At 37.8% G+C, this 12,936-nt stretch overlaps 1 protein-coding gene and 1 long non-coding RNA gene across 3 annotated transcripts in view; one reads left to right on the top strand and one right to left on the bottom strand.

Moving 5' to 3' along the window:
- The window catches only part of LOC146064392 (uncharacterized), a 37,384-nt gene extending 28,290 nt beyond the window's left edge, over positions 1 to 9,094 (bottom strand). For both annotated transcript variants that reach the window (XR_014471803.1, XR_014471804.1), the window contains exons 1-2: positions 8,984 to 9,094; positions 8,738 to 8,889 (exon numbers count right to left, since the gene is read on the bottom strand). This is a non-coding gene — a long non-coding RNA (uncharacterized LOC146064392). The remainder of the gene's footprint in view (positions 1 to 8,737; positions 8,890 to 8,983) is intronic.
- The window catches only part of LOC146064391 (maltase-glucoamylase-like), a 210,397-nt gene continuing 198,662 nt past the window's right edge, over positions 1,202 to 12,936 (top strand). Inside the window, exons 1-4 of the mRNA XM_083177838.1 lie at positions 1,202 to 1,334; positions 5,857 to 5,948; positions 11,045 to 11,165; positions 11,760 to 11,869. Coding sequence (XP_083033964.1) covers positions 1,202 to 1,334; positions 5,857 to 5,948; positions 11,045 to 11,165; positions 11,760 to 11,869 — 456 coding nt within the window. The remainder of the gene's footprint in view (positions 1,335 to 5,856; positions 5,949 to 11,044; positions 11,166 to 11,759; positions 11,870 to 12,936) is intronic.

Raw genomic sequence — 12,936 nt, forward strand, 5'->3', positions numbered from 1 at the left:
CCAAGACATAGCGCAGTACATACTGGAGACCTCTAAGTCTAGAGCTAGATTGGTGGAAATAAATATGTATGTTTATGTTTTTACTAGAGAACAGCAAAAAGTTGAAGATATTGAGCCAGCCAATCAGCTCCTACTTGTAATGTTACAGGCTGGGTTTGAAAAAGGACATGTAGGAGCTGATTGGCTGATGTGTTTATCATTCTCCACTTTATCACTTTTTTGAAGCTTGATACATATGGCCCTTAGTTATTTATTGGTTATATATCTTATCAATAACTTTTCAGTATAGTCTACAGCAGGCATGTCCAACCTGCGGCCCTCCAGCTGTTGTGAAACTACACATCCCGGAAGGTCTTGCCACAGTTTTGATATTAGGGCATGCTAAAACTATGGCAAGGCATGCTGGGATGTGTAATTTCACAACAGCTGGAGGGCCGCAGGTTGGACATGCCTTGTCAACAGCAACCACTGCTATAGTATTTAGTATAGAATTATATTTAGTAGTGCATGGTTTGTTTCCTTTTTTAGGTGGTGGGGTGTTTACCAAGACACAACCCATCTCCTATTTTATAAAACTAGTGTACTTTTACACTATGAAAATAAAAGTGAGCCAGGAGTACTACAAATGACGTCTCTTTGATGCCAATTTAACAAATTATGGAAACCGTTTCATATGTATTTACAGTATGAGAATAATGCTCAGTAATTACACAAGTTATAATATTTTTGCTGCTGTATATTAATAAAGGTTTAACTTACCCATAAAATGTACACTCATATTACATTGATTTTTTTTAAATAAAAACACATATTAAAATACGAATATGAATCTAATAGATCGATACTCACATTTATGAACAGGAGCATTACAAACATGTATCTTTATATTAAATTTAATATAGGTTTAATGTATTGGTGTAGGATAAAAAAAACACATGTAAACACAAAAACAGCTGTGGGACCCATAACATCTATAATCCCTGTTACTTTGACAGTTACTGTATATTTTGCTGTGAATGTCTTATTAGACGCATCTATCGAGCTTTTCAGTCAAAAATACAACCCTCTACCATTACGTGTAACAGGGTGCACCTCTTAATGCATAATTAAAAAGACGAATTGTTGACTAATGTCTTGGATTTGTTGTTTTATGTATAAGAAATCAATTAAAGTTTTCTCCTTTCTTCTTTTTATTTTTTAGATGGGGAAAAAAAGAAAATTTAGTTCTTTGGAGATATCACTCATTGTGATGTTTATTTTGGTTGCAATAATATCGTTAGTGTTTATCGTACTTTTTGCAACAGGTGAACCAGGACTCAAGGAAATAGAAACAGGTAATGAATTGGTTAAAATCAGAACGCAATATGAAATTCACAATCATGAATCTTGACATTTTTCTACATAGTAGCAATATTTTTTTAATTATTGGCATAGGAACTATACTATCGTACTAAAACAATAGAGATGCATTGTTTGATAGGCAATTGATTTGTTTTCCATTTGATTTGATGTTATTGTATACACTGCCGCTGAGATATCCTCATGAAAGAGAACCTTGAACTAAAAGTGTTGCACAAACCATTAGGTCAACACTTAAGTTCAAAAATTTGCTGTAAATTCTCAAACGTTATTTAAACTTCTTAATAGTACAGTATTTGGCCAAGGTGAACAGCTTTCACAATGCTGGAGACAGTCCTATCATGTACACTTTGTGAAAGTTCAACTAAATTCAGGGAATTCTTCAGTAAGAAGGTTAGGCAAATGTAAAATATGCAGAGAGATTTAGAGTTGGGTGAAGTGTGTTCAAGCTGAAATCTAAAATGCAGGTTAAAAATGTAGTAGCCAGTATTTACCCTTCACAGAAACAAAATAACAAACCCAAATCTAACTCTCTCTGCACATATTCCATTGCTCCACCTTCAGTTCAAAAAGTTTTTCCCATTAGAGAAAGAGCTTGCTTTTGAGATCATTACTGTGTAACCCTCTCAGTTTGCTGTTCAAATCAGAAATGGTTAATGCTATAAAACCTAGCTATTTAAACTTTAAAAGAAAACATTTTTATAGTTTCATTATTTTTTTGAGGACTGTGAAATGAAAACATTGAATAAAAATTGGTGACGTTAAACTTTGAACCTTAAATTCTAAACTTAAACTCAACAAAGTTCCTTCAGTACAATGAACCATCGCCAACTGATTTTGGATTGACAATATTGTATAGTGTATTTTGACATTTTGAGATTTTACAATATGAATGTGAATAAAAAATTTGAATGGAAAAATATATTTTATTCTTTATTTTTCCTCAACAAAGTTCCCAAAAAGGACAAAAGTTTTTTATTGTCATGCACATAACGAATGATTTATTTGGCTATTACATGTCCTCCAGAATTACAGAATTAAGCAGATGGTTGAATCACTAAATTAAATATAAAAAAAAAAAATACCATAACAGATCTTGAGTAAAATTTGCAATAAACTAGATATTCACATATTTTCAAATGCAAATAAGGACAGGGCTGACAACTCACAACCAGAGGAGTTTCTATAAAGTTTACTATCTTAGAAATGTAAGTGTTGTTATTGTCACAATAAATAATTGAAGCTGATAAAAGGCAATTAAATCAGCATTTGTTTAAAGTTTATTCTTTATTAAAAAATGTTTATTCGTTTTATGTTCTCTCTCTGCATCTAGAACTATGTTCATCCTTTTTTCAAGCATGATGTCTAAATATCATATTTCTTCAAGCATTTAGAATAATTATTGTACAGCACATCTCTATCCTAAGCTTTTTAATATATAAATATGTCTTGCAGCTCTGTATATTACCGGTACAATAGTACCAGGTATACAGGTAAAATTCTTAGGATTAGGGAGGCTTGATTAAGGGTTCCAGCTGCCCTATGCATTAATTATATAAAAATGTACCTACATGCTCGTTGCCAGGGGTTATGTGGTTGTTGCCAGGGGTTACGTGATCTTTGCCAGTGGTTTATTGCTCATTAACAGGTGGTTACATGTTCATTGCCAGGGGGTTACTACTCAGAGCGCACCAGTGCTCCTGGGATCTGCACTTATGCTAGAGGTCTAGTAGGACATTTAGCATTTGTGTTCTAAAAATTGGTGGCCATTTTCGGGAGGTTGTTTTTGTCAATTCCATGCCATTCCCCCTCCCGCGCTGCACCCGCCAGACCAAATACCCCAGGCTGCAACCTGATCACCCTATTAGTTGGTCAGGATCTGGGTTTAGGCAGAAGTGGTAGGCAAACAACAAAGTCAAGACAAATCACAGGTTCGGCAACAGATAACAACAACCAAAACACAGCAGAACATGGGGCCCAATTCCTGTGTGTGAATAAAGCAAGAAACTGGGCTAAACCATGTTGCACAGCAGGTGGAGCAAATGTATCATGTTCAGAAAGATTTATATCTGGGTGGGGTGTGTTAAAATTAAAATCTGAAGTGCAGTAAAAATAAAGCTGTCTTACATCTGTTGGCTACATGCAAAAGCAGCCAGTATTTACCCTACACAGAAATAATATAACCTACCAAATGTTAAATCTCTGCACATCAGCCCAGCAGGAACTGTATGTGATCACAGACACAAATTCTGACACAAATCCTTTATTTGCCAATCCAGTTACCTCTCACAAGCGCTCCTTGCCTGGGAGGTGGGCAGATTACGAGCAATAGTCATTGTTATGGGCTTTATGGGAGTGTCGTGGGTGTGTCACTGATTTGTTTGAGCATCTTTCCAGTATAGCCTGGAAAGATGCTTAATCTTTCCAGGCTATACTCACATGGTATTTGGCACCTGCCATGGGCCTAGTGCAAGTTTGCTGGCCAATGGTGGAATCTCAAGACTAACCGGTATTACAGTGTGTATAGACACTGACTGAGTGTGGAAAAGATGGTGAAATTTAAACTTCTCTGTTCGAGTTACAACATTTTTAAAGACTTCTTTATTATTTAAAATGATTGTTTACCCTGTTTATTGCTGAGGTGTTTCTCTCCACTTGCTGGGCCTATTTGTGTAATTTTTATGCTGTTCACATTTCAACTGAAATATCAGTGACTTATTAGCACAGTGTCTAGATTGACTTCCTGCACAAGCTAAAGAACAAGTAAAAAGAGTATAAATCCAAGATACAAGATTTCAATATCACACCCTAATATTTGAATATACTGTACTGTATATTATATATTTTATATTTTCAAAGGAAAGAAAAAAAAAACACTTTTCTTAGGGGGTACTACTTTTTATACATTAAGACATTATTCAAACCAAATAAAATGGACATACAGCAGCGCTGATACAACCCATTCTCAGCAATGGACATGTGAGCGTGTAAAAAGCTCGTACTTCCCTGTCCGCCAGATACCTGCGCATGGTGATCTGGCGGAAAGAACGAGAGTGGCCCCATCTGAACACACATACAATACATGCACAGTGGGGGGAATTCTATTTCACATGGTATGTTGCTATCAGCAACCAATCAGATCCTATCTAATATCTTCTAGAAGGTGCTAAATAAATAAGAAGTAGATACTGATTGGTTACTCATAGCAACATCCCATGTGAAATAGAACTCCCATCTTAGAACATTTCCCCCAGTGTATGCTATAAATAGAATCACTGGGGCAGAGGTATTAAGCCTGGTGAAGCGATAAAATGGAGATTAAGTAGAAGATTAACGTACAGTATCAGCTATGTTTAAAATATGACAGTTTGGAGTTGATTGGCTGGTGTGTTATCACCTCCCCCCTTTATCTCAACTTTATCTCTTTACCAGGCTTAATACTGTACATTTGCCTCAATATTCCTTATTACATCATAAAGGAAAGTACTATAGCCCTGCTGCAAGTACTAAAGCACCCAATAAAGTTCTTGAATGCCACTAGATAAATTTCAAAGTATGCAACTAGATAAATCCTTTTAATTATAAATTATGGTACTATAGAGTACAAACTTTGCATCAAAGTATTTATATATTACTGGTGAAATATATAGGCATACATTCAAAATGTAATATTCCTGATTGCAAATATTGACTGGATTTTTTGACCAGTGCAGCTTAAATACTTCTAATCGTTAAAGATAACAAAACTAAATATGAGCAGTCTGCAATGTCAATGTCATCCTGTATTGTGATCACCATTTGGTGATTTATTTGTTACAAATTATATAAATATTGCTATGCTGTATGAAACTGATTTCGTCTCTACAACCCTATATTATTACCATTGCAGCTCAGTATAATATTATCATCACAAAACTCAACGAGTAGAAATGTTTTGTACTTGGACTGTCAGGTATAATGTGATTTACAGGCACGTGTTTCATTTATTATATTGCATTTATATTATTGCAACATTTCAATAAATAAGTAATGCCATTTACATTTTTTTTACAATCTATAACACTGAGAGACATACAGAAATTACTAATACATTCTAATATCACTATATAAATTTCCAAATATACTGTACTTTCCTCTCATCCTTCTCTCTTGAGCATTTTCAAAATAAATATATTAGTTAGTGTTACTTTAACGTTTAGAGATTTTTTTAACTTAATTATTTTTCCCCGATGTAGATTTACAAGATAATTTTTAATAATCTCTTATGCTGTTTATGGTTTAAATAAGACAGTGAATGTCTCCTGTTGTTTCTATTTTTTGATGTGATTACGTTAATAAATTAGTAGCTCAGAGGATAGAACCCTTATCTCCTGATACAGTCGGCTTCTTTACTATAATCTTTCTTGAAAGATTTCTGTTGAAGCTAAGAAAATAAGTAGGTTCAAACTCAAATGCAATAATTAAGTGTAATTTATTTATATTTCTTTATTTTCTCAGTAAAACCAACGAATCCTCCATTTGTACCACAGTGCCCCGAAACAAATATCAATAACAGGATAGACTGCCTTCCAGACCAAATAGCTTCTGAGGTAAGCCTTTCTATAGCCAATGGTTATTAACTCCACTTCATCAATTGCAGTATGAATTTAGACATTTGTGCTGCACTTCTAGATTGCTGTGTCCTAGTGGTGTTGAAAACTACATAGGTGACTTTATTGCTGGTGGCATGGACGATGTAAGGCTTCTCTGCAACCCAGGCTAAACTTCAAGGTACTGTCTCCCTCAACACCACAATGCCACCAATACCCACTTTCCAGCCCCTTAAGCGTGGATCATCTTACAAGTTCCATAGCCACCACCTTCATTAAGTACAACTTATCAGAGTCTGCAAATATTTTAATTTTTCAGACTTCATTTACAGTTACCGAATAAATAAATAAATAAATAAATAGGCGATTATGAACATCCTTGAGAAAGAGCTATTTCAAATCAAATTTTTTGGAGAGGTGGACCTAGTGAGACCTCCCAATCGTATCAGAGAGTACCCTTGGACATCTACCGTGGTTTCATCTTGGTTTATAGTGATTTACCTAACATGTTGTATCACATCTATGGTCCAGTAGGAAATAAATTCTACTATTTTTAATTAGTTGTAATAATTGGTTTTATGTGATTGTTTATTGTTAGTCTTTAAAAATATGTTTCTAAATACTACACAAAGGAGGATAGCCAATTACCTGTGGTAATTTACTCTGCAGGTATTTGTGCGGCCAGGGACTATCCAATTAGTCTTTTGAAATTTTAACATCTAACACTTACAGTAGGTAAAGGATATACATGGAGGTCTAAAATGAATGGGTGTGGTATAGGGTTCAGACAGTCGGGATCTCGACAGTCATTAGCCCGATGTCGGGTTCCTGACTGGCCAGACTCAGACAGCATGGCGAATGCAACAAAGTACCTTGCGCGCTCACTACGCTCGCCACGCTCTCCACCTATTCTCCCTCTATGGGGGTTGTGGACCCCCACAAGGGAGAATAGCTAGTTGCCGTTGGGAACCTGTGTTTTATCAGTCGGGATCCCAACATCGGGTGAATGACTGTCAGGATCCCGATGGTCGGGACCCCGTCCGGCACCCAAAATGAATATCTTAGGAGCCACATATACAGTATGCCTATCAGAGAGCTTCTTTATATGGATGTTCAATTTAAAAATCCTATGCCCCTGAGGAATCTGTTGCACCTTGGCTGTATATTATCCTATTGATTGCAAATTTATTTACGGTTTTAGTGCAGATTGCACCAAACTCAACATGACTCCTGGTATGGGCACATCAACTACATTAATTTTGTGTGGGAAATACCTAAAAAAATAATTTTAAACATTAACTAGTAATTTTATGCTGTTTCCCCAACACATTCACACAGAGAATATTTAATTACACTGTTTAGTGATTCTTGAAAAGCATAGCAGAAGACAGTATTTGAAGAGCTGATTAGGTTAAAATATTCTTATAGATTATATAAATTGTAAATACACACAAATAAGGAACATTTAAAAATCAGTTATAAAGTGCCTTGGTGAGCATATGTTTTATGCATGTTTGGCATAATAACCATAAAGCAACAACAATCCCCCTTCTTTTTCAAATGTGTCAGGATAAATAAATCAAGTATCTGATGAACTGTTGGTTAGCAGCGATTACCTCAGGGATGCATCTTGTGCACACTGCTGTACTCACTGTTTACTTATGACTCCTCTTCGAACTCTGTTCAAATTGTAAAATCTGCAGATTATATTGATACAGATGGAGCCACTCTCATCTGAGTGGCTCCCATCCTGCCATTCGATGACCAACACCATTGCCAGACAGTTGATGTGGTGCGCATGCATTGGAGATGCTTACATCATCCACCAGCAGCCGCCAGATACTAAAATCTGGCACGTTGGCGGGGAGGGAGAGAGCAACTCTCTCTGTATAGTGGGTCTTATTGTTAATAATAATAATGAGACAGCGTATAATTTGGAAGTGTCCAGACTAGAGTCCTGGAGTAGAGACAATTGCCTGTTCCTAAATGGGGATAAGACCAAGGAAATGATGAATGTGAACACTGTTTTAAAGAAGGCACACCAGCATATGTTTTTCCTAAGGAAATTACATATGTCTGGTATGTGTAAGGGAACAATAGTGAAGTTCTACTCTTGTATTATTGAAAGTGTTCTCACTTATGGTAGTTTAGTGTGGTTTGGTTCTTGCTCTGCTGCGGAGCGTAAATCTCCCCAGAAAGTGGTATCGATGGCAATTAAAATAATTGGGGTTGCACTACCAAGCGTCCATCACGTATGTGAAAATCGGCTCCTTTCTGAAGTGAAGAGCATTTTGGAGGGTCCTCACACCCGAGTGGAGAGTTGTTCTTACTACCTTTAAATCGGAGATATCGCTCCATTCTATGTAGGACCAGTTGCTTTAGAGGAATTTTTCTTCACAAAGGCAATACACATTTTACATAATTAATGGGAGTATTTGGTTGCAGCTTTTGTGATGAAGTATTGTTCTGTATTCTTGATGCTGTTTTTCTTTTATGTTTTGTCTACACCTGGATTTTTGCTAAGTGTTTATATTTTTTTGTGAGCAATTGATGATAAATAAAAATATTTCTATTATATGAGGTCTATTTTATAGGCCTTGGAGAGAGGTAAAGTGTATGAAGATAACCAACTGTGTGGGTTTTTTTTTTCAAACAAAGCCTGTAACCTGACAGTTAGGAGCAGATTGCTGCTACTTTATCTCTGGCAAAGCTTAGTACAGACTCCGATCAAGGAAAAACAAAAACATTATTAAGATTAGATCACTGCTGGGTTTCTTTCGTGTCTTTACCTGTTAAATGCATTTTTCTTTACACTTTAGTCTCTTTTGGTTGCAGATGCAGATTCACTGATTACTCAGACATGAACGCCTGTCTTTAGAGTCACACACATCTATGCTGCCGCACAGCCCCCAGCTCTCTGCCCTTTGTGCAAGAGACCCATCTGAAACCAGACAGATTTTTGTGTAAGATGACATTGGTGCAAACCCATAACTTCAACAACACTCCTATTATACATCTTCAGCTATCTGCAATACCTCATTATGCAGTATCCCTGACACTGGACAGAGCGCTACATTGCACGTGTATGTACTCTCAAAGGCAGATGTTTCCCAGCAACTGATCAAGAGTTCAGGAGTAGGTCACATGACTAGTCAGGTGGTAAGGCCAGTGGCAGTTGGAAGTGAGTGACAGGTGGTGCTAAGCAGTGGTGGCATGCAGCGCTGTGCAGCTGGAGTCTCTTGAAAAAACAGCTTGTCCAATAGCCTGGAGCAGTATGGAGGTGGACAGGAGCACTTCAGTGCAGCTCCTAAACCGGTCCCTCAATCCTCATGGGCAATGTATTAAGCCTGGTGAAGTGATAAAGTGGAAGGTGATAACACATCAGCCAATCAGACTGGCTGCAGCTTTATCACTTCACCATGCTTAATAAATCTGTCCATCAAGTACTCGGGAGCAGCAGCAGCAGTACAAGCAGGGGATCCCTTAAGTGAAACAGACACACCAACAGGGACAAGCAGCTAATGGAAAGGAGTCTAAGAGACTAAGGAACATTGAACAAGTCAGACAAGCAGCAAGTTGTCCATCGTGAGGGAGGTCCGCGAGCCCCATTAATAAGCTGCACTGTTACACCACAATCTGCTGGGGTATACACCCTAGCAGATTATCACAGGCTGAAAACTCCCATAGAACTATTGCACTAGTATGTGGTAGAGCACCCTTCATTACATAGAACTAAACAGGCAACCTTTGTATTACCAGCCTCATTCAGGAAAGTGACAGGATCTGACAAATAGCAGTAAGCATGTCAGTGTAGATACACACAGCCTGCCAGATCACTTACAGCAGCTTTCTCAGGAGCCAGGGCTCCATAGTATAGGGATAATATTGCTCCAGTATTGTAGTAAACAATGCAGGACATAGAAAGCTTACATTACAGATCTCTGCAGTGCTATGTCCAGTCAGATAATAGGTAAAGTGTACAGATGAGGACGGAGAACATCTACATTCTACAGCTTAGGAATAGATACTTTTGTTACACTAATCACCTGGAGCAGCAACTTGTTACCATTCCGGGCGAGAAAACGTTAGTTTCTTCATACAAGGAAAATCTGTTCTTGAAAGCCATTAATGTGTAATATATAACTTTGGCCAAGAATTTAGACATTAAACTCAGGAATTTCATCAGCTTTAGAGAGTGCACCATTAAACATGATTTGCCTGGAATATCATTTAAATTTGGTTTCAATGAACATCAGATAGTAATTGAGTAAACAATTGGATATGAATGTTACAAACAGTATGTTAAAATACTACATTGGGGAAGACTAAAGGGACATACCTGTACACAGGGGGTGATTTTAACCATTTCTAAGCAATCTGACTAGATCACTTACAAATGAAGCACTGATTGCTCTGTGAGTATGGTCCCTGGTGACAGGGATGCGTGGTTCCGTGCATCGCTGCCGCCCGCAGAGATAGACACTGTTTTTCCTTGCTTGCTTGTACTGTCTATCCTGCTAGATTAGTCAATAGGCAAAACCCCACTAAGCACAGATTGCTCAGCACACATTGCGTGTACGTCACTTGTGTGCCACTATGTATGCTGAGCGATCTGTGCTTAAGTCAGCTTGCTCAGCACAACTCCCCTTCTCCCCTTTACTGTCTTGACTGAAGCTGGGTACACACTTTGCTCCCCCAGCACCACTGACATTGTTAACTATATAACGCATACACAATGACCATATGGGTCAGCGATGTCCCACCATACACGCAGACTCTGACAATATTTTCAGATTGAGCTACAGTACATGTACAGACGACAAGGCAGGAAGGGACGCTAATGCTGCGTGGGAGCATGCATTGTTACTGATATAGGATATAGTGGGTACACACTGAGCGAGAAAATGCGATAGCCACCTATTACAGTATGTAAACTCTTGTGCAATTCTAAATCAGCCACATAGTCTTTTATGTGTAACCAGGTTTGATTTTAATTCCTTTCTCTGGCAGAATACTCTGTGCATTTTCCATGATAGTGATATTTTCTTTTATGTCCTCTTGTGTAACTTGTTTAAAACTGTTGCTTATGTTTACAGATGGCCTGCAAACAACGGGGATGTTGCTGGGTGCCTTATAATGAATACCTTGCACCGTGGTGTTTCTATACGCACAGCCATGGCTATGACGTTGTTGGTGGCAAGATTAGCACCACAAAAGGTAACACATTATACTGCCGGATGAGTGTAAACCAAATCATGAAACTTTCTGTTTTGGGATCAATTCTTCTGTATTTCAGTTATGATAAATCAATTTTGTTTTGGAAATTGTACAGTAATTCTTGTTATTGTGGAAATGCTATTGTACAGTATATTGTCATTAAAAGATAGCATTAAAAATAGTGGTTAATACAGTAGTTTGAGTATCTCTGAATTAAACAATAAGAGTGTATAGAGATGCAGCATTTATTGAAGTAAAGTTTCTGCTTGAACAGAACACATTGGCCCTTATTCTAGTTCACTGACAAAGGCAAATTCCTTCTCAAATGGACAAAACCTTGATTTGAGTGAGATATTTTGTTTCTGTGCAGGGAAAATACTGACTGCTTTATTTTTACACTGTAATATAGATCTCACTTTGAAGTAAAATCACACCCAAATCTAACTCTTTCTGCACATGTTACATCCGCCCCACCTGCAGCGCACATGGTTTTGTCCATTTGAGAAGGAATTTGCCTTTGCGAGTGAACCAGAATAAGGGCCATTATTTTCATTGTCTAAAAGAATAAAAAAATATTGTGTTATTTTTGTGCAGGATTTGATGCTCATCTTCAAAGGTTGCCTACACCGAAAGTGTATGGGACGGAAATAGAGGAGCTACACCTTACTGCAGAAATACAGACCAAAAATCGGTTTAGATTTAAGGTTTGTTTATTAAAAAAGCTGAAATAATTATACTTTAAGTAGACACCTACTGTACCAAGTTTGTTTACAAAGGAGATGCCTGGGGTACCTATACCTGCAGCAATGCCTACCTGGAGTTGTAGCCTACATAGGTTTAGTCACCTGCCACAGTGATGAGCTCCATGTACACTGCAGTCATTTTACTCTAGGGTACGGGTGGGGGTTGGGGGTGCCACCCGGCTGCGCAATCAATATGGCCACAGTTAACAGAACACACTGCAGTGGGTTCAGAGGGGCTGGGGAATCTTTCTCATGGTGTGTACACATGGTACAATCCAGCACTATATAGTCAAAATCGCATGCAGATTGCATACAGATCGCACAGTTTTTTTACCTTGCGATACCGATGCACGCTCCTGGGACAGCACAAATTGAAACCCAGATAGATAGGGCAGCAATGACTATATAGTGTAAATCTAATGCAGATAGCATGAATTGTATGTAAATAGCACATGAGTTAGCAAAGATTGCATAGCAAGTCGAATAGCAAAGGAATCTCACCATGTGTACACACCATTAGACCAGTGGCTGCTGTAACATGATTTTCCAGCAGTGATCGGGTAGGCACTTATTACTGGTTGCATGAGATGCGACCATGCCATAGTAAACCCTGTCTGGTCGTGGTGTTATCCAAAAAGTTAACATAGAGTAGGATGATAGAAATCCAAACAGTAAAGTGGAAGAGACCTCCCCAATCAATCAATTATCACATCAGTGATTCCCAACCCTTACCAATGCCGCCTGTCCATCTTTAAATGCGCACTCTCCCACAAATGTTAGGCTATGAAGCACCATCCCCCAACTTGTTATTGGTAGTTAGCACTTTGTGAAAGACCTAACAACATTTTGATGGGCCCTTTCCTAATGAGAAATACTCTACCTCTGTGCAATGTATGTAAACGTTTTGCCTTATAATGGCCTATACTTTATTGTATGCCCATAGTATTGGACTATTTAACATTACTAGCAATACAATGTTTTTTTTTAGATTAAATACTGCGCTGCGGAGCAGCCTGACCTGCATGGCA

Source organism: Crinia signifera, chromosome 3 (assembly GCF_055691185.1).
Source record: "Crinia signifera chromosome 3, ASM5569118v1, whole genome shotgun sequence".
NCBI lineage: Eukaryota > Metazoa > Chordata > Amphibia > Anura > Myobatrachidae > Crinia > Crinia signifera.